Source organism: Papio anubis, chromosome 11 (assembly GCF_008728515.1).
Source record: "Papio anubis isolate 15944 chromosome 11, Panubis1.0, whole genome shotgun sequence".
Classification (NCBI taxonomy): domain Eukaryota; kingdom Metazoa; phylum Chordata; class Mammalia; order Primates; family Cercopithecidae; genus Papio; species Papio anubis.
Genome location: NC_044986.1, coordinates 93,101,904 through 93,124,096, shown reverse-complemented (window position 1 = coordinate 93,124,096; position 22,193 = coordinate 93,101,904). Strand labels below are relative to the sequence as shown.

The following is a 22,193-nucleotide window of genomic DNA, read 5'->3' as shown; positions in this document are numbered from 1 at the left end:
CTTGAGCCCACAGCTAATTAGAGCTCAAGTGATTCCTAGAACTCAGGATCACCATGAGTACCCTCTGGGCATCCATAAGGCTCCACCCGTTAAACAAACAAACTTCCTTCTGGCTTTAATCAAAGTTCACCCTACCGACAGTCTTCATCCACTTCCATTTCATCTTCTGTTCATTATATTCCTTCCTTCCTTCCTTCCTTCTTCTTCCCCCCTTCCTTCCTTTCTCTCTTTCTTTCTCTTTCCTCCTTCCCTTCCTTCCCTTCCTTCCCTTCCTTCTTCCTTCCTCCCTCCCTCCCTCCTTCTTCCTTCCCTCCCTCCCTCCCTCCCTCTCTCCCTCCCTCCCTCTCTCTCTCTCTCTCTCTCCTCTCTCTCTATTTTCAGAGGTGGAGTCTTGCACTGGGGCCCAGGCTGGAGTGCAGTGGTGTGATCATGGCTCACTGCAGCCTTGAACTCCTGGGGTTCAAGTGATCCTTCCTCCACAGCCTCCCAAGTAACTAAGACTACAGGTACATGCCACCTTGCTTGGCTAATTTTTGAAAAGTTTTTATAGAGATGGGGTCTCACTGTATTGCCTAGGCTGTTCTCAAACTCCTGGGGTCACGCCATCCTCCCATCTTGGCCTCCCAAAGTACCGGGATTACAGGCATGCGCCACTGTGTCCAGCGTCATGTAAGTCATTCTTTTCTATGGTTGCAGGCAAACTAGAGAGGTGAGAAGGAGGGAGTGCTTTCTGTTTGTTTCTAGAATAGACAGATAACAGAAACATTTGGAAATATTGTGGAAACCTAAGTGTAAGACAGTAACATTGAGGAGCTAGTAAGAAAGATAAAACCAGCTGTGGAGGCTGGGGTTTCCTGTTGTAGGTGTCCTCATGCATCTACTACTTTGCCTCTTTCTCTTGGGCTGGCATGAACACACTGTGCCACATGCCTTAAGAAACACTTAGAAAACACTGGTATGGAGGGAGAGGGGATAGCCCAGGCAGCAGTGGAATCCTCTCATTGCCCCCTCCAGAAATAGGCAGGCCTGGGCTAGTTCCTCCAAGTAGCATCTTTGTCTAGGACAGGAGGCTTGTTATTTTTCTGGTGGTATGGACTAACATATTTACACCATTCTGCTAGGAATGCATCCCATGTTAATTTCTCTAACGAAGAAGTTCACTTTCTGCCTCTTCCCTGGCAAGCCTGCTGTGAAGTTAACATGTGCATTTACTAGGGTTGCCAGCTGGAACGGAAGCAGGCACTAAATTATTTGTGTTTAATTTATGTAAAGGTGGTTTGGACCTGAGCCCAGATGTGAATATACAATAGACCAAGTTTACAGAATTGTGACACAAAGTCCCAAGAGTTGTGGGGATGTCAGAAAACACTCAGCAATCAGGACGTATGCCTACAATGTTAATACATTTTATGCGTTCAACTCCAAGCACTACCTCTGCAGATTTTTTGAGATGAAGCTAAAGCTACTCAAATGTAAAAATTCAAGCTTTTAAAAATAGAGATTTTTAGGGGGAACATGTAAGTCTGACTCAACTACCCAGGAAAAAGGAGGGTTTACTATGTAAATGAGAAAAATAAGTGAGCAATTTACAGTATGATTAAGTTAAGCCTTTGTCCAGAGAGCTGACTTGGTCTTCCTGTGCTAAAGGAACACACTGGAGAAGTCTCATTGGTTGTCCATTGGCCAATTGGAGAAGACCCATTGGTTGTCCATTGGCCAATTGGAGAAGACTCACTTGATGTCCATTGGCCAATTCAATTTGTCAAGTACTAACAGCACCTACTATATGCAAAGCGCTAAACTAGGCTCTGAGTAGTAGAAAACAATGCTAGTCCCTGTTTGTGACTACTGTATGATCTTGGGAGAATAGTGGAATAATATAAATGATTACAACACAATACAGAATAGCACAAGGAACATGAAGTATAAACATGGTTCTCAGAAGTGTCACAGGACACAGACAGAAAGACCACATTTACTTGGTAGCTGGTTATCAAAAATGGCTTCATGAAGGAAGCATCATTTCAGGTAGAACTAGGATGATGAGTAACATTTTGACAGGGAGTCTCAGGTGTGTAAAGGGCATTTACCTCCACCACACCTGTGAAGGAAACATCCTATGCACAGGCATGGGGTTGGGAAAAGGAGGAGTGAGGTTCAAGAACTAGAAAGTGACCAGTTTTGGCTAGAATAGATAAGGTAGCCACTGGGGATAAGACCAGAGAGAAAGCTTTATCTGGCCTTATCTCCTTATCTGGCCTCCTATGGCTCCCCTACCTATTCTAGCTAAAAGTGGTTACTTTCCTGGGAAAGGACAAGAAGCACTGACCGAGGCAGGGAGGAAATGGGGAATTCTAAATGCTTCTAAGCAGAGGGCACGAAGGAGGAAAGCCTCTTTTGGAGGCTGATGCAATCACTCCAGGGATAGGTTAAACAGTGTTTGCATCTGGCAAATACCTGCAGAAATGTAACAGAAGAGATAGGAGAGACATAGTAGATAAGTGAGAGGCCTTTAAACTGACTAGATGTGGGGGACTAATAGGAATCAGGGACATTCCAGAGTTTCAAATTTGGATAAGTAAGAAATGAAGGAATCAGTAAAACAGAGACAAGGCAGAAGAGAAGTCATTTGCATAGGAAGATGCAAAGTTTGTTTTTGTTTTTAATTTTAGGAAATGGTCAGTCCTCCAGGTGGTCAACATCCTCCAGAAAGAATTTGTAAGTCTGAGGCCAATGCTCACGTCAGATCCAGGAAGTTAGGTATTATCTGAGCCTAGCGGCTAAGATCAAAAAGGGTATTCAGAGAGCAAAGATTTGGGGCAAAGGCAAAACCTTGGCCAATGCCTACATTTCAGTGTAGGAGGAGAAATAGAGTCAAAAAAGAGAAGAGGTCAGCGAAGTGGGGAGAAAACCAAGATGGCACAGCACCATGAGATGCAAGAGAGAAGAAAGTCCCAACACTGGGGAGTTGCCAATTATGTATAAGGTTGCACAAAGGTTGGAGAAATTAGAGCCAAGAATTGGCCAATGTTTTGAAGCATTAGAAGAGTCACTGGAGTATTTGATTTGAGCAAACAGTTTCAGTCCACTGGAGGCAATGTTATGCTGAAGTTATACTGTGATGCTGAAGACAGCTAAGTAAGAAAGTAGAGTTCTGAACTGCAGTCACCACTTTCAATACCTTGACAGTAATAGGAAAGAGAGAAAGAGAGAGAGAGAAAAAAAGAGTGAGACAGAGGGTGACATATATATATATATATATATGAAATAGTTGCTTGCAAGGTAACAAGGTCCAAGAAGAATTTTGCTACTTACAAAGAGTTAGATCCTACAGAATCCATTTGACCCACAGAGACCCATATCAGTCCCACAAGAAAGAAAGCCAATCCCTTCTGATGGATCTCCCAGCCACATCTGTAGCCATGTGAAATGAAGAAGGGCTGAGAATGCTTTTGAAGAATTGCAGATATCATGTGTATCACATAGTGAGGTGGGGATAAGGAGCTACAATAGTGGCCTCTTCTCTGCCATGATCCCAGGATCCTTCCTGCAAGCACACTCCTTGTTGTTTCCACTAAGAACCAACTCCCCTCCCTACTACTGGAAAATCTGTCATAACTAGAAATGCGGGAAGGAGATAGCAAGGTCAGAAGACAGGGGATACTAGAAATAGAGGGAAAATGATGTGAATGGACCATCAGTTTAAAAACATTTATTTCTCAGCTGCCTTTCCTTGTGGATTTATGCTACAAAATCCATGTCATTTCCTCTTTCTTGGAAAGGAACGTAATGCCACTATTTGGTTGAATTGATTGGCAAGGACTGGCAATCCTGTGTAATAACCACAAAGCTATTGGCTTAAATACTGCTATTTAAGTATGGGCTGGCTTATGGTCTGAATGCACTGAACATATTTACAAGTCCTCAAGCACACATGAAAAAATAATAATTTTTTAAAGTCATTGATGCTATTATCATCAAGTTTGTGACACTGAAATAGCATTTCCATGAGATTTTCCAGAAACTCCATCCATCTAGATCTTCAGAAGGCTGCAATTATAAGAAACTTAACTGGTCAACTTATTAGAACACTCAGAAATTCTCATTGACTGAATGCACACTGAGCATAGATACTATCTCTATTGTGCGTATGTGCAGTGCTTCAATGCTTTTGAAATATTTATAAGTGTCTCCTCCTAAGGATGCAGACGTTATTGTTTACAGCCTGAACTTATTTAAGGAACAAAACCTGTGGATGCACTTCCTGTTATAGTAATACCTAGGTCTTATTATTTATAAATATGTATGTCTCTTATATTCATAAGACACTTCCATCTACATTAGCTCATCAACACTGTGTTACTGAGATAGGTAGAGGAAGGAAAGCACTTTTGTTCCGGAATTAAAGCTGTGTCTAGGTGGCATTACTTAGGCAGACTCTGATGTAGGAAACCTGATCATTGTCACATCTTCCTGGGCTGTACTGGTTAACATTGTCAAATCCGCGATGTTGATGGTGCCATAATGAGCCATTCACGTATTGGGACCCAGCCCATATGACCCATCTCCAGTCTCACAGACAAGAATGAATGGCAGAGGTGCGATTGTAACACACATCCCTAATTCACCAGAACTCTTTTTCACAGGGAGCTGCTAACAGGATCCCCTGACAATCTGAAATCCCCAGCTTGCGTAAATGAACTAACACACACATCAGGTTGCTAGATTAGCTGAAGACGGAAGTGGGGATGTCTGGAAGGACTGAACCTATGTATCCTAATAGGTACTCAGTAGTGTCCCCAGACACAGACAAAGAAATTGGCATTGGGATAAATGGGAAGAAGAATGCAAAGCTGTTTCCTAAGGAAAAAAGAAATGACAATTCCAATCAGTACTAAACACACAAACAAACAAAATCCCTCACTGTTTCCTTAGCTTAGTGCCACTCCTCACTGAAAAATAAAATTATGGGCTACCCTTTGTATTAGGTTGGCGCAAACGTTATCGCGGTTTTGGACATTACTTTCAATGGCGAAAACCGCAATAACTTTTGTGCCCACCTAACAGCAGTGAAGAAGGTGCTAGCACAGCTTTGGTAATATAAGGAACTCTAATAGAGCCAGGGCTGAAATATGTTCCAAACATCTGAGTTAGGCTTGGCAGCCTGTTCCCACAGTGTAACTGATCATGGAAGAGGGTGAGAGGTGAAGCCAGCTGGACTTCCTGGGTCGAGTGGTGACTTAGAGAACCTTTCTACAAGAGGTTTGTAAAATGCACCAATCAGTGCTCTGTAAAAATGCACCAATCAGAGCTCTGTAGCTAGCTAGAGGTTTGTAAAATGGACCAATCAACAGGACATGGGTGGGGACAAATAAGGGAATAAAACCGGCCACTCCAGCCAGCACCAGCAACCCGCTGGAGTCCCCTTCCATGCTGTGGAAGCTTTGTTCTTTCACTCTTCACAATAAATCTTGCTGCTTCTCACTCTTTAGGTCCGTGCCATCTTTAAGAGCTGTAACACTCACTGCAAAGGTCCACGGCTCCATTCTTGAAGTCAGCGAGACTAGGAACCCACAGGAAGGAACAAACTCTGGACACAAGGGGGCATGCCAGGCATGTGTAAAAGCCTGCTCTGGGGCCCCACGGTGGCTCAGCCTGTAATCCCAGCACTTTGGGAGGCTGAGGTGGGTGGATCACCTGAGGTCAGGAGTCTGAGACCAGCCTGACCAACATGGTGAAACCCCATCTCTACTAAAATACAAAAAATTAGCTGGGTGTGGTGGTGCGTGCCTGTAGTCTCAGCTACTCGGGAGGCTGAGGCAGAAGAATCACTTGAACCCAGGAGCTGGAGGTTGCAGTGAGCCAACATTGGGCCACTGCACTCCAGCCTGGCGACAGAGCTGTCAAAAAAAAAAAAAAAAAAAATCCTGCTCCAGAACCCAGTCTCTCTTCAGACAATCTGTAGCCCTTACCCCTGCTGTTGGGAATCAGAGGCCCCAGAATTCAAAATCATGTGCCTCTGATTAAGTTGGAGGGAGTGAGGAGGAGCGGATGTGGCCAGACTCTCTGAATGCGGACAGGCAGCCACCCACTCCAATGTCCAGGGAGTGGCTGTCTTAAGTACCTTCTGAAAGCTTGTTATCCAGACGCACGACCCACTTCAGCAGTTATTGAAATTGCCCCTTTCACTCTCTCTTTGCTGAATTTTTGCTGATCTCTTCTCCATATGACCTACTGTGCGTCACAGACGCTTCTCAGGGACACATTTCGGTTTTTTACCTCGACTCTTCATATACCTCATTTTGAGTTCAATACAAGTGTCAGCTGTTTAAACTAGTGTCTACATGTGCAAAGTATTCTGTGGGACTGCAAAAGGTAGACATATAAGTAAGAAAGACATGGTTTTCGTCTTGCTGGAGTCTGCCACCCAAACGGGAGATGGGCACTTGTACAGTTAGAATGAGGACTCTGCAGAGACGGGTGTTGGAAGGCAAAATAGAGTGCTGCGGTCACACTGTCACATTAACTGGAATTTGTCAATTTGACTAGCTGCCATCTTTCCAAAACAGTGAGTTGATCTAGAAATTTACATTTTATTTATTTATTTATTTATTTTAGAGGCAGAGTCTCTCTGTGACCCCTCGGCTAGAGTGCAATGGCCTGATCTCGGCTCACTGTGATTTCTGCTTCCTGGGTTCAAGCAATTCTCCTGCCTCAGCCTCCTGAGTAGCTGGGATTACAGGCGCATGCCACCATATCCAGCTAATTTTTGTATTTTTAGTAGAGACAGGGTTTCATCATATTGGCCGGGCTGGTCTCGAACTCCTGACCTCACGTGATCCGCTTGCCTCGGCCTCCCAAAATGCCGGGATTATAGGTGAGCCACCGCGCCTGGCTAGAAATTTACATTTTAATTTATTTTTACCATCTTTTCTGTGATCAAATGTGTAAACAAATAAATGTCCACTTTCTCACTTTATTTGAGAATAAAAAAGACAGGCAACTATGAACTGAGATTTTTTAAAAAGATAAAACAGTGATCTTAGTTAGCTAGGGGTTACCACATCTAAAACAACCTAATCTCTCATCAGACCAAGTCAGCCTCAGCTCTTCAGGTTTGTAGAGACTTGTGTCTGTTTTTTAATCTCTGAGTCGAGAGTGTGTTCTTTTTCTCTTTAAATGTAAGAATGTAGTGCCTTTAAATATTTTGAAGTGATCTATGTAAGATTAAGATTTTGACCACGTCTTAATTCTTTCCATGCCACTTCCCAGGTTGCTTGTATCTTGCATAATAGCTGCCCTGCTGGTAGCGTCCAACAGTTAGAGAGTCAGAAAAGAACTTGGAATCGTGACTATATCGACTGGCCTTTGCCATCTTCGGCTATTCCGGAGAAATATAAGAACTGGAATCGAGAGACAGTTAGCATCCTCTTACAGCCCGGGACTGGAAGCGCTCTCCGTGACATAGCAGTCTATCACAGAAGCAGCAGGCCATCACCTCCAACCTGGCTGGCTGCTTGTACAAAGTATCCGCCCAGATAAAAACAAAATACACTGGAGCATCTGTTTCTTCTCAGAAAACACTCTTCCATTTCTCCGAGGAACCCAGTGCCTGAGCAAACAGTCTCCCTTTAACCCTTACAGAGCCACTGTGGCAAATGCAAGAATCGAAATTGTATGAATGAGGGAGCCATGGGAGAAGAACACTTCCCTGCTATTTACCTGAGATTAAGTAAATGACCAGCGCTTGGAAGGGAATGAGGCTTTCTTACCTCTGGGCCTAAGAACAAGCATTGGACACAGTGGTATCTAATATGCCCTTTTACCGGTTGAACAGATCAAGCCCACGTGCGGCCTGGTTGTCAGGCTTTAAGTAAACATTGTATTTATATGTGCTTTGTGCTTTGAAACTCCATCAACAAAAAGCACTAGAATTTAGACATTTATTTCCCAGGATTTCCATTCCTAAGTTAAAGCAAGTTTTTATTTATTTGTTCTTTGAAACATTTAAGGATAGAATCTTGCTTTGTTGCCCAAACTGTAGTGCAATGGCGAGATCATAGCTCATTGTCACCTCAAACTCCAAACTCCTGGCCTAAGCGATCTTCCTGCCTTGGCCCCCAAAAGCACTGGGATTACAGGTGCCCACCACCACAATTTGCTAATTTTTTATTTTTTGTAGAGAGAGGGCCTTGCTATGTTGCTCAGGCTAGCCTTGAACTTCTGGCCTCAAGCAATCCTCCCACCTCCGTCTCCCAAAGTACTGGGATTACAGACCTGAGCCACCACTCCCGCCAAGCTTCAATTGAGTGGAAAACCACCAATTGGTTGAAAGTTTCTGTGCACAGTTTTCACAAGTGCTTATTTAATCTGAACTTAAAGTTTAAAAATTAAGTCCTTCCTCAGAATTAGTTGGTTGATATTTAAACTTTCTTGAGAACTTGTTAATAAAAGAAGAGAGTTGCTTGAAGAAAAAATAAGCTGGTAACGTTTCATGAGAATTTCCTCATTCACAAGACACATCCAAGTGTGACTTTGATCACAAAGACAGAAAGATTTGTGAGGCAGCAACTGTTTATTTGGGTTCTGTTGATATAACTTTTCCAAACTTCAGGGATCTCAGCTGTCAAATGAGGATGAGAGAAAAGTGAGTTCTCATCCCCACAGTGGGCACATATTGAAGACTCAACAGCAAGAGCCTGGCATAGGTTGGACATGGTGGCTCACGCCTGTAATCTCATTACTTTGGGAGGCTGAGGCAGAGAATAGCTTAGCCCAGGAGTTCGAGACCAGCCTGGGCAACATAGTGAGAAGTCCCCCCCACCCCCATCTTTCTATGTTTTAAATAAATAAATAGTTTTTTCAAAAAAAAAAAAAACAAAACCAGTCATAATGATTCCTTCCCAAACACTCTATGATTATTTAAATTAAAGAAGAAAGCAGCATCTTTATCAAAGAAGATCTAGCTATAAAGACCTGGGCTTGATGAGGAGGATCATGTTACAAGGCAAAAGTTCTCCATGAACTTGAACTCTACAAAGGAATTGAGTAGACGGAAGCCAAAATACTCTGTTTTTTTTTTTTCTTCCTCTGCTCCTCTGCAGAACTTAGTACAGCTCTGAATGAACGTGTTTCACTTCCTAAGCTATCTGTGAAGATTCTGAATTGTTTCAACCATAAGACAGTACTAACTGCTCTAGATACCAGATACAGGCCAATCAACCAGAGAAGAGCAGGAGAACCCTCCTCTCAAGGTGCAATGAACTGCCAGGCCACTGACTCTTATAATCAGGATGGATAACGAACACCCAGGCAAAAAGCATTTGGAACCTGATCCAAACACGAATTTTTGTTTCTTGTTTTTCTTTAGGCTTAATGATCAGCCTGGATGAATACTACCACTGCAATTAGTTACTTTTATTTTTTAGCTTCCTTTACACACACATATGTGTTTGTGTGTGTGCTTCTGTGGATCCATGTCAGCAGGCATGCAAGTATCAAGTTTTATGCTGGAAAGAGAGGAGCTGAGAACGTGCATGCCGGCTGAAGGCATATGTCTCACTTGGATCAGTTAAGTGCCTGCTCCCTAAAGTGAAATCTCGTTGGAAATGCCATGCACATGTTGATTCAGTTTGATAAGATTTCAACCAGCCTTCTCCTTTAACTCGCAAAAGTTGCTTCCTTTAAATTACAGAAATGCCTAACACAAAACAACCTCGTAATACTCAAAATTCATTATGATCAAATGTGATTGCTTATAGTAAAGAATAATAAAGTAAATTAATTTTATTAAACACTGGAGGCTCTGTTCAAATTAAATTCAGTGCTAATGGGGAAAAAAATCAAAAGGAAGAAAGTAGATAATTATCTGCCTGAGTAATAACCAAGGATGCTGCAAGTAGTAGTAACAACTTTGGCCTGCAGTTGTTCTGAGGAGGGTTCATTCTTTCACCAATAGTTTTTGAATTGACTTGAGCTTGGTGGCGGTGCCTCTCATATTGAGAAGTCACTAGAGATCAAAACCAGAAATAAAAAGATGAAGAAAAATAAGGCAAAGGAGAATATTTCTGAATTTGCTTGCATATAAAACCTGCATAAAAAGCAGGCTCCAGATTGAAAACTTTGAAATAAAGACGAGATATTTCCTTCAGTAGCCACTGAAAATAATTAGAAAATGCATCAGTAGGCTTCTGCTTTTTGATTAGAAATAGTGCCTATTTTTTTCTATATCCACTCCAAAGACTTTCACTGTCCGTATTCAAGGGTAGTACCCACAGGCTTCTTATTTTGAGACAGAATTTTGCTCCTGTTGCCCAGGCTGGAGTGCAATGGCACAGATCTCAGCTCACTGCAACCTCTGCTTCCCAAGTTCAAGTGATTCTCTTGCCTTAGCCTCCCGAGTAGCTGGGACTACGGGCATGCACCACCATGCCCAGCTAATTTTGTATTTTTAGTAGAGACGGGGTTTCACCATGTTGGCCAGGCTGTTTTCAATTGAACTCCTGACCTCAAGTAATGCACCTACCTCTGCCTCCCAAAATTTGGGAGTGAGCCACCGTGCCTGGCCGGTACGTAAAAACTTCTAAGACTCTAGTTTAGTTTTAGCTGATTTTGAAATGTATAAAAATGAAGTTGCATAAGTTAGGACATCAATTGCCCTTGAGGGCAAAAGTTGGTGACTAAAAGTGACATCAGAGGGCTTTTAGGAAGCTGGAAATGTTGGCCTCTAGATTGATTTTGTGGATGTATCCACCTTACAAAATTTTATCAGCTCTTATACTTGTGTTGTGTATTTTTCTGAATATATATTATACTTTACTAAAGGTATATATTCTTCTCTATTTCATATGGAAAATAGAGATGTATTTTGGCTTAAAAAATTCAGTTTCCCATAAAACAAGGATTTTGTTTTAGTGTAAGTGATGCTCTGAAATACGGGACTAGAGTGAGGCACTTCCCTTGGATACAAAAAGCCAAAAACTCAGTGATTGAGATAAATAGTACTTTAATGTAACATTTTTAAAAAATCCAAATTAATCCTAAAAAATCCATGCTAATAATAATAAGGAAAGATTAAAACAGAAAATATTACTCAGGAAAACAGAAAATGGAATTTATATTCCAAAAAGTGCCAATAAGTGCAAATGTGCAGGAATAAATGTAAATGTGCAGGAATAATCAGATTTGAGAAACCAAGGGGCAGATTATTTTTCATTCCATAAGTTTATATCCTCTGAAAATAAAAGATATTAGCACTGTTTCAAAGTTTGTAATAATGTAGGTAATTTAACAAGTAGCATTAAAGAAACAATGTGTGAGTTATTCCAACAAAATTCTGAAAAGAATATCATCTCTATTTGCTTATAATTTCACTATGGTTAAACTTCTTATGAAGTTACAAGAATGCAATCATCCTTTGAATGCATTGAGTTAGGAAAAATATGCCTATTATTGGTTACACATAGGAGAGATTACGAATCTAAATCATAGATGAAAAAAGCAACTATGCCATGATATGAAACAGCACTTCAAATCAGACACTGACGTCGGTAAGTAAGATTTTCTTCTTGTCAGTAGGAAAAGCACTACTGGGTTTGATTCCCCCAACGCTACCACCTTTTTAGACTTTTGTTAGAGCTTTGCATTCATTTCCTTAATGTTTTTAACCCAATGTCTGTGAAATGTTTATTGCTCCCTGGATGGTGACATCTGATCTGAATGTAACCACACACCTCTTTGCTCAGCAGTATTTGTCACAAACCATTATAAATTATCATGCTGATTGTGTGCATTGCTGGGAAACTGGAGAAGTTTCATAAATTCTAACTACCGTATCAATGACATTCTTGTTTATTATACAGATATAAACTTTTATGAGATTCAAGATGTCTGCCTTACCACTGAAGAAAACTTTAGTGGAGTAAGATCTAACTAGTTCAATGTAAATACTGAAAGCCATTTTCAATGTGCAATGAACATGTCTTTCCGAGAACTCTCCACTGGTCACTTCTTTGTTGCTTTTCTACTTTTAATTATGTTTTGACACTTCACAAGTGTGCAGGATTTTGCTAGCAAAAAAGAAATCAACATTCCTTCCTCTCCCCTAACACCTGCTTCAGTGAGCATTCTCTAGAATCCTCTCAACTGAATAATAAAATCATGCATATAGCTAGCTAGAAATCCCAGGCCTGTGTTAGCCCTGCAGACAGACGCTCCACTGCTCTGTTGACTGACTGATTTACACCAATTCTTGTTCAGTGAAAGAATTAAGGGGTTATAGTATTATGGTTCTGATGCTTATTTGAAATGAAACCTCATTCAGTGGTGGCATAGACACAGAATGTTACATTTTAAAACTAACTGGGGCACAACTTACACATTTAATTTTCCTAATGAAATATCCACCTTTGATAGCCACTGCAAAAACTTAACAACCATTTTGCAAAGTATGGTCCAGAATTTCTTATGAACTGAGTCAGTCTTGGTGCTATTCACATGAGAAGTTGTGACTGTATACTGTATTGTTAAGATTATGAAATGATGTTTTTTACCTAATTATACATAAAACAATAAAAATCTGAATAAAATTTTTTTTTTCTGCCAGAACTAGGTGGCTGGTCTAATGACTTAACCATCCCTATACTCTGCAAAAGAAAACTGTTTATGTGGGTTTCAAAGGTGTTTCACAATAAGCAAATGTGCTAAGACATCGATTTCTTAAGCTTTCTCAGGGTGAAAGTTGACTGTACAAGTACTGACCATTTCAACAGAAAATGCAGGGTGTATCATGTGCAAATCATCTCATTACTGGATCAACAGATTTAGTTTGATGTACATTTAGTTTCATATTTCCAAATGTTCTAACAATCACCAACTTGTTAAAGATATCATAATAATGATAACTTATTTTGAGGGTCACTTTTACCTTTTAAAAGGGCTTTCCTATCTACTACTTGATCCTACTAGTAACCCTATGACATCAGTATAGCAAATATTTTTTACTGCCAACAGACATATAATGTAGCTGAAACAAGGAAAAGTATTAAATATCTTAAATAAGATGAATAGTTTGTTCTTAAAAGGAGTGATAACTAAAAGCTCACCAGCTTTCTGAATGTGGTTTTAACTGTGCCTAGTTTTGTGCCACTTCAAATCCACTTTTGTAAATAACCTGATATAAAGTACAAAAAAAAAAAAAAACCCTAATAACAAAACTATGTGTTTAGGAATCTAATCTAAACTTTGAAGTCTATGAATTTGTTCTTCAAAGAATTTCTGGTGTTCCTGTGTTTTTTGTTTTTTTTTTTTTTCTTGGAGTATTCCAATCCCCTGTAAAATTTAGAACTGTGGATTCGTCTCAAAGCCTTCACAAAAGAAGGTAAGAATTTTGCCACATTTGTAGAATCTCAAATGCACCCTTCAACACTGAGCACGAGTCATTCATATGAATCAGCTTAGAAAGATAGTGAAAGGAATGCCTTATGCTGGTCTTCCTGTATCTTTCTGGAGTTTCTCATTGATAAAAAGATCACATTGCAACACTTCAAAACACAGCGCGAAGATATTTTCCATGGATCTAATCTCCAGTGACTTCATCAGGCTAAACATATCAGCCTTTCAACTTTGGTCAGGAGATGGCACCTTCACAGAGAGCAAAGCCTCAGTTGGGACAATTAAGAAATCACCTTACTCTATAGCATTAAAAAAGCAAAGTCACCATCATAAGATTGTTATGTAACATCTTCTCAGTCATGTCAGTTTCTCAAATACTTTGCTGATATCACTAAAATTGTCATTTTCTGTGAATTACAATAATCCTTTATTGTACTTTTTAAGAAGAAAACTAACCAAAAAGGTGCTCCTTTAATCCCTTCATACCCCACCTGACACCATGATATGACAAAACATTATTTAAGGTTAACTGTGAGCTAGACACCACTGTCAGCTAGACACTATCGTAATAGTGTGAGATGCTGTTGTAATAATTAGTATATGCTGATTATTTGGAAACTGATCATCAGCCTATGGATTTATGCTAATTCTCTAGGCACCAAAATGTTGAATGAACCAGATGACCTCATTTCCCTGACCATGAAAAGCTAGTTTACCACACCAACTCAACAGGTTGTTGAGTGCTTTCTACAGGTAGGAAGATTTTGATATTACTCTGTCCTTTCCCAGAAGAAATGTGTGTGCAAATAGAATTGTAAGCCCTTTACATATATTAAGTGATTCAACTGGCTTCCCTTCTTAAATTTCTACTACTGTTGTGTGCTGGATCTGGCGCCCACCAGCTCATAAGAACCAACTGTGCACATTTCTTTGCTAGTCTGGGCAGTGACATCACATGGGTAGTTTGAAATTGGCTATGATGAGAGTATTCACACCACAGAAATTGGCATGTGCTACATACAGATCAGGACTTGACTTGTCTTCTCCAAAGAGCCAGCTGTTAAACATTTACCACTACACCACTGCCAATAACTAGTGATTATTCTGAATTCTTTAAGTATTATGTTACATGTATTGATGGTCATGATTTCCAGATTAGAAATTAGTAAACGTCAGTTTATTGAATTCTAACAGCACTTTATTTTTTGGAATAATGTTATTACTTGAGTAAGTTTTACCAGAAGTTCTCCTATAGCAGTTTAAACATGGTCAAAAAGCAAATACTACTACTACTACTAATAATAATAATAATGACGTATATGAAATATAATAGAAAATAAGTATCCAGATTGTGTAGGTGATAGACACTGTAAAAACCACCATAAAGAATATTAGCAAAATAAATAAATAAATACAATGAACTCTTTGTTTCCAAGCAGTCACTGTAACACTATTAATGGCAACTTCCATACACAATTAAAAAGTCAATATAATGCCCTGAAGCACTTCTGAATCACAAAGCAAAGATTAAATTGGAATTGGTGTAGTTTTATTGCACTGTAGTATACATTGATTATTTGGAAACTGATCATCAGCCTATGGATTTATACTAATTCTCTAGGCACCAAAATGCTGAATGAACCAGATGCCCTCATCTGTCTGACCATGAAAAGCTAGTTTGCTACACCAACTCAACAGGTTGTTGAGCGCTTTCTACAGGTAGGAAGATTTTGATATTACTCTGTTCTTTCCCAAAAGAAACATGTGTTCAAATAGACTGTCTTTAACAATGAATATACTTGCAAAATAATATTTAGGTCCAGTGGTAGCAGTAGTCTATAGATATCATACACAGTTAAACCAAACTGACCCACTTTAAAACTTGCAAAAACCTCTCAGTCCCTGAGAAACACTTTAGAATTGAGATTTAAATTGATTAGTTTTCTTTGATAAAACTATTTATATATGTACAAACTTAATAAAAGATGGATATTCAGGTTCAAGTCTCTGGAGACTACACCACTTTCAGTGTGTCAGAATGGGATAACGTGTAAAAGACAAAGACAGGGGGTCTTTTGGGTGTCAAGAGAGACCAGCAAATATGTATTCGAGTGGACTGCTACGTGCAAGGTAAAAACATACTTTCGATACTGTGGAAAGCAATATCCACATACCAGTTCTTTCACATAAAGTGAGGAAATATAATTTCGACTGTCTCGTAGTGAGAATGTCTTCATAATAACAAAATCTGGCATAAGTAATGTTTAGAAATTTAACAATAGAAAGAGATAGCAAGACTAAGCAGATGGATGAAACACTGACGTGTATTTGAGTTCCCATTGTATTCATCGTGTCTTACCAATTATTTTCTAGCATTTTCCATAAAAGTATTTTAATCAGTAATCCACCATTTACAAAACCCCTCATCTGGCTTATCATGTAGGACTTATTATTATTCAATGACAATTTGCTTTTTCCATGTCAAACTTAGTAAAAATAATTGTCATTATTCAATGACAATTTGCTTTTCCCATGTCAAACTTAGTAAGATGCAGTTCTTAATCATAAGATGTGCCACAGTTCAATATATCTCAAATAGTGAGATCTCCAATCCCACTATCTGTGGATGTGATGTATATTAGCGATCCACTGTATTTCATAAAAATGCAAGTGAGATTTTTGAGTTTCTAGTTCTTCCCCTCTCCAGGAAAAAAAAAAAAAAAAAAAAGAAAGCAAAAAGAAAGATACATAGTGTATACATTTCTTCACAAAAGAGTTCCCAAACCAAAAGTGCTAACAGGAAGGAGTATGAGAGATTACACATTTAACTATAATCTTCCTGGTTTGGGGAACTCAGAAATCACTTAACGTAATTCAATTTCTATACCATTGACATATAATCTGGCTGAGATTGGAATCCCTCCTGGATCCATTTATAATCTACATTGTACACGCTGACTTCCCCCCCGTAGACAGGCGTGACCACTAGATGGTGCTGTGGTGCCCTGTTCAAACACATTCCCACTTACTTGCAATCTCTGTCCTCCAAATCGAAGTGAGGGTTGAAGTTGATCATAATTCTCTGGTATGGGTCCGGAGCCTGAATCAGCCATTCACATTTTTCACTTGGGTGATAAGAATGAGGATAACCAGGAGATGTAAGGTACCCGGGGCTTTCAATTTTTATAGTATCGCCACATTTATCTGCAATAAAAGTAAGATTTTAGTAGATCTTTCCTGACAACCTCTTAGGTAATCTAGCTTTATATATAAATTACCGGTTATTGAACATTCCCTAACTTTTTAAGGGGAACTTTAAAAGGTCCCCGTAAGTCCTTCGTGTGGCCCTGAGTGCAACACTCCACAAAAAAAATACTCTTTGATCTCAGGAAGGTTGACTCAGGCAGAAAGCCAACTGAGATCTGAGAGGACTCTTCGCCCAGCCCCGAAGTTTCTTCCTAAGGAAAAGGTCTTCTAGCATTAAAAACATTAAATCCCCTCAATTGATGTTAACATGGTCCCCTGGGAGCTTCTGCTAGACTTAATTATCCCCCAAGAAGTGTAATCACATTAAGTAGCAAGTTCTAAGTGGAAAGTGACTGAAAGATGCTGTTCGACCCCTTGTGTTGTTTTTTGATGATAAGCCTGGTTTGTGTCATTGATCAGTGGGGATTGTCTTTGATTGGCTTAAAGCCAAACCTTTTGTTGTTGTTGTTTTATCTACCCATAAATCTAAGTGATTTTGAGTTATCTCTGCTCTTGAGATCCAAATCAACAGAGAACAAAGTATATTTGGTGAAGCAGAAATAATTCTGCTTTACTTCTCCAAGTAAAGTTGTTCATTCTTAAAAAGCAGATCAAAGCAAAGGGGCAGAAAAAAAAAAAAAAAAGGTAAATAGCCACATGGCATTAATTCTAATTACCTAAATGTTGGGTGAAAAATAACCCACCACACAGGTGTGGGTATCATGTTTGGTAACCCACATTCTCACATTCTGGGAAAGGTGAGCTAACTTGTTTTGAGCCTTCACTTCAAAAATGCTCAAGTGAAGCCAAATAAACCAAATAAACTAGTCTCTGGACTGCCTTATTGTTCAGCATAGATTCTCATTGTCACATTTTATGATGGATTTCATACTGGAGCACCTCAGCCTGAAATGCTGCCACATTTATTGATGCTTAATTTTGAGCAATAAAAATTCGGTGCATAAACTATACAAGAGAAACAGGTATGAAAGCAGTGAAATATATAAGCCTATCAATCACAAATTTTCAGTAATGGTATATATAGAATTTAACACTGCATCTAATAGATTCTCTGTGGAAAGAGAATGGCATTCTTTGCTCTCAGCATGAATTTATAAATCTACAGAATTTTATTACAGGAAAACCAGGTCAAATGGAAATGAAAGATGAAGTGCACATCAAAAATGCGTAAAGCTACATGCATCACAGAAATCATTTCCCATAAATTAAAAAAGAAGACAATATAAGTTATATTGTTTTTCTCAATCACTAGGTGCTTGACTTTGTTCCTTAGACTGGGGGTAGTCTTATTCCTTTGCATTGGTTTCCTTTGCATTGGCTTGTAAAAGTGTAAGGTTTGCCAGGAAGAAATGATGTTGTAACTGGAGTTCAAAATCCCAGCTAATGATCATGTTGGACTCTGTTCTGTGATTCTACTGAGACTCTTGCATTATTCTGAATGTGCAGAAAACTTGGAAAGTGACCTCGTCTCATTAAGTCTCCTCCAGCTCTGGACAAACATCATGGTAGTGTCTGGCATCTGTTACAGGAGTGAAATAAAACAGCCCTGGTTCTAGTCACTCAGCAGAGTCACTTCAGAAGACATTTAGGTGGACTTGGTACCACACCAGAGCTCTTTAATCTGTGACTTCTGAGAAAGTGACAGTGTAATAAGATAATGTGGACTGCTAGACTCTCTGGCTCTGTTAAATCTCTCTAGCAGTTGATTAAGAAAGAGCAATTTCTAATGACTCTGGACCATTAGTCCTAAATAAGGTTAATGAATTAATTTAGCAGACACTGGTTACTTAGAGGAGGTGGACATGGCTTTAAGAGGTTCTGCTGAGTTACAGTGGCATTTTCTGGCTCTGGTCACTTCAAGCATAGCAACATGGCTTTTGCTGGTCAAGCTCACCAACTAAAGCCAGATTTTCAGCATTCCCCACATTTCTGCTAAGAAAATTAAGAAGTGTGTGTGTGTATGTGTGTGTGTGTACTGCATATATATTTGTGTAGTTCACAACCTAAAGTCTGATAGCTCTTTGCATTGAGCTTGTGAACACCCCTGCTATGGATTTATTCTCAAAGAGTTGTGGAGGACAGGGTTACTATAATTTCTAGTCCAACCATTTGAGCTCTTTCAGTTGGACGAGAATGCTATTTCATTCCCTGCCAGAGTATAAAAAGATGCTACCAGCTCAGGTTCATTAATAAATTGAACTCTACATTCATAATTTTTTGTGTCTTGCTTTCCTGCCAGATTATAGAAAAATGCCATCAACTTGGGTTCACTAATAAGTTGAACTCCATGTTCATAATTTTTTTTTGCATGTGTTTTGCTTTAAGCATCTCTTTAGAATACTGCTTGGTAGCTGCTGAGGGAAATCCATTGCTGAAATCACAAAACCTTGAAAAAGCATATTAGAGAGATTAACTTCCATCATAAAGATGTGATTTAAATTCCTGTTGGTATGAGGCCCTCCACTCGCGGTCTCTTATTAAAACAATATACCACAGTAAGTAGTGGATGTTCTTTTCTTCTAATTACTGTGATTGAAATCTAAGCCAGACAAAAGTAAATATTTGATCATTAGTTAATAACAATTGCTGACGACTTACTGTAAAGATAATTGCATACCCTTGCCTGCACTTACTTTACAGTGTGAAGTCAAACATGCCTACAACCAGATCCCATTTTAAAACACATTATTTAGGTTACATGGTACTGTTTAGACCCCAGTATAGTTTTTCATTTACTTGACAGTGAGTGGTTTTAAAAGCTGAGTGGAAGCTGCAACTAGCTTAGGGATTTTCAGATATCCTGGTGCCTTACACTGTATATATCAGATTCCTGTACTGATACTATGTAACTTTCAGTCACACTCCAGACAGATTAGGGAAGATGTACAAAGGCGGGGGAGGGAGTTTCATCAACCCACAAACCGGTATCTCTGGCCATCACCCACCAGAGGAAACGGCTTAGGGGCGCAGCAAAGGAACCAGGAAGTAAGATCTCCTGGTAAAGTGTTCATTAACTTTCAACAGCCATCAGATTTTTGAAAGGGAGTCTCTTCTAATTGCCTTTGGGAGGAAACATTATTAAGATAATTGGCGTGCTGATCCGGGAAGGTAGGCAGCTCTGTCTTGTGGCAGAGGTAAGGAAAAGCCCCGCAGCCCAACGATCAACGTCAGGAGGGAGCCCAAAGACCTGAAATCCTCCTGCCCTAAACCGCCTGATCTCATTTCTTCATCTCTCCTCCCAGATAAAAGTTTCCTTTGCCCGGGAGTCGGTTGTTCCCGGCTGATCCCAGGAAGCCCCGCCTGAGCCCCGGTCCGGGGCGGGCAGCTGGGAGCCTGGGCGCCGCTGTCACCCGCGCCTCCGCCTGTCACTTACCGTTGCGAAAAGCGCCGGCCGGGGCGAGGGCGAGGGCGAGCGCGGCGCAGAGGAGCGGCAACCCCTTCTCCATTCTCCCTTTGCCGGGTCCGCAGGCAGACGCGGGAGAACGAGGACTTGGGGGGAAATGTAGCAAAGAGGGGAATCCAAGCGATCCGAAGAGCCCCAACTCCGCCTAGAGCTGTACAATCCTCAGCCCGTCTTGGAGAAAGGAAAGCAGCAAGGCAATGCCTGGATCCGAGAGGAACGCTTCTCTTTTTGTGTCTCAAGTCGCCTGCATCCTGTCATTTAGCTCCGGCTTCCTCTCCCTTTTCCCACACTTGTTCCTCTTCCAGGAGCCACTGCCCGGGCCATGTCTCAAAAAAAAAAAAAAAAAAAAAGGGGGGGGGGGGGGGGGGGGGGGAGGGGAGGAGGGAGGTAGGGCAACACACACCAAAGCCAATTTCCAGGAAGAAAAAAAAAAAAAAAATCCGCCTTGTTTCTGGACCCGTTGGAGCCGCGGAGCTGGCGCCCAGGGGAGGTCCGGGTGTCTGCGGGAAGGAGAGGAACGAGCAATGAAAAGATGAGCGGGAGACAGAGGAGTTTCACCAACTGCACCCCCTCCTCCCCTCCTGCGGCCTCCCCCCACTCCGGAGCCCTTCCCTCGCTTCATCCCGCCCCTCTCCCCGCTGGGGCTCGCCTGTAATTGCCTGACAGGAGACTGGGAGGAACAACTTTCCCTCCGAGTGCTCTCCCCGTCCGTCTGTCTGTCTTTCCCGGAGATCCTGCAGGGATCTCCGCGGTAAGGAAGGCGCTGGGAGTCTGCGCCCCGGGCGCGTGGGTGCGGGCGTCGGAGGAAGGGGCGCGGAGGTCGGTGCCAGCCGCGGGGTCTGGCCAGCCCACCTCGCGTGCTCGCTCTGCACCCCTAGAGGGAGAGCTGGGCAGCTCCTGGAGGCGTAGATCCCGCTGCCGCGCAGTGCGGAGCGCCCGGGAGGTGGCGGCTGCTTCTCACAACTTCAAATCCTGGGGCCCGCGCCCGCGGCGGCGAGGAGCGCAGGGTCACCCCCTGCCACTCCTCATCGCGCCAGCCTGAGACCTGTGGCGGGGAGCAGTGGGGCGCCCCTGGACGCCCCCGCCCAGAACTGGAGGGCGAGGAGGGGAAAGCCGGGCTGGAGTGGAAGCCGCACCGCGAAGACGGGAGAGGGGTGGCAGTGTCGCTGCAGTGTGAAGCGAAGTCAGACCGCCTGGGCGGGCGAGGCCGAGTTACGGCCCCACGCGGCCTCACTGGCCCGCATCAGGACGCGCAGCTGGGTGCCGATCGCTCCCGGGTGCCCTCTGCGCGCCGCGGAGGCTTCATTGTTTCCCGAGATTTGGTGCCCGTTCCTCTGGGGCAGAGGGAACACCGGAGGGGGGAGGTGCTGCGCCTTCCAAGCCGGGGGGCAAGCGCCTCCCGACCCCGCCCAACCTTGTCTGGGAGCCCAGGTGCTAGGGAGGGGTGTGGAAATCAGGGGTCGGGTGACCTCCGTTTCTCTGTGCATCCGGAGGGAGGGAAAGAGTGACGGGGGAGGGGTGCTCTTGGCTGCGCCCTCACAGTGCCCGCTCCCAACCACAGGCAACGTGCACGCCGGTCCTCGAGCTCCTGCCACCACCACTTCCCACAGCGGCGCGTGCCCCCAGCCCGCTGGATGCCCCCCAGGCCCATCTCCGAGGGTTTTCCGAGAACTGTTGCAGGAAGCGTGTGTAGATGGGAAAAGCAAGGACATTTCAGGGAACAAACAGGTTGCGGTCACCGATCTGTCCCCAGAGAAGGGTCAATGCCCACGGGCCACCTCCCAGGGAGTTTGTGGGTAAGGTGAAAAGGTCACACACCTCCTGGGGATTGGCGTCTACACACACAGCCAAAGTGCAGCCTGATTCCTACCTGGCACAAATATCTGGCCAAAGGGAGGTAGGAATGCTGGCAAGGAGACTCTGGTCAAAGGTTTTGGCGGAAGAAAAAGGGGCGGGCAGGGAGAAAGCCCAAGGCGCGCGGGCCCCAGGCCAGGACTGCGCGCTCGCGGCTCCGGCTGCGCGCAGTGACGCGCGTCCCTCGGGGTGCAGGCGGGTCCCGGGTCAGTGGGGGGTGCACCCGTGGGGCCCGCACTCGCCACTTTCTCGCCCAGGGTCAAGCCTGTCTTCTCCT

The 22,193-nt window shown here is 42.3% G+C and overlaps 1 protein-coding gene across 6 annotated transcripts in view; it reads right to left on the bottom strand.

Moving 5' to 3' along the window:
- The window catches only part of NRP1 (neuropilin 1), a 149,916-nt gene extending 128,892 nt beyond the window's left edge, over nt 1-21,024 (bottom strand). For 5 of the 6 annotated variants that reach the window (XM_031652401.1, XM_031652403.1, XM_031652404.1 and 2 more), the window contains exons 1-2: nt 20,033-20,622; nt 16,422-16,596 (exon numbers count right to left, since the gene is read on the bottom strand). In XM_031652401.1, coding sequence (XP_031508261.1) covers nt 16,422-16,596; nt 20,033-20,105 — 248 coding nt within the window. In that variant the 5' untranslated portion in view covers nt 20,106-20,622. Of the gene's footprint in view, nt 1-16,421; nt 16,597-20,032; nt 20,623-20,914 lie in introns of those variants that run through there. The other variant, XM_031652402.1, reaches the window with a different exon arrangement.
- Between the last annotated feature and the right edge of the window lie 1,169 nt (nt 21,025-22,193).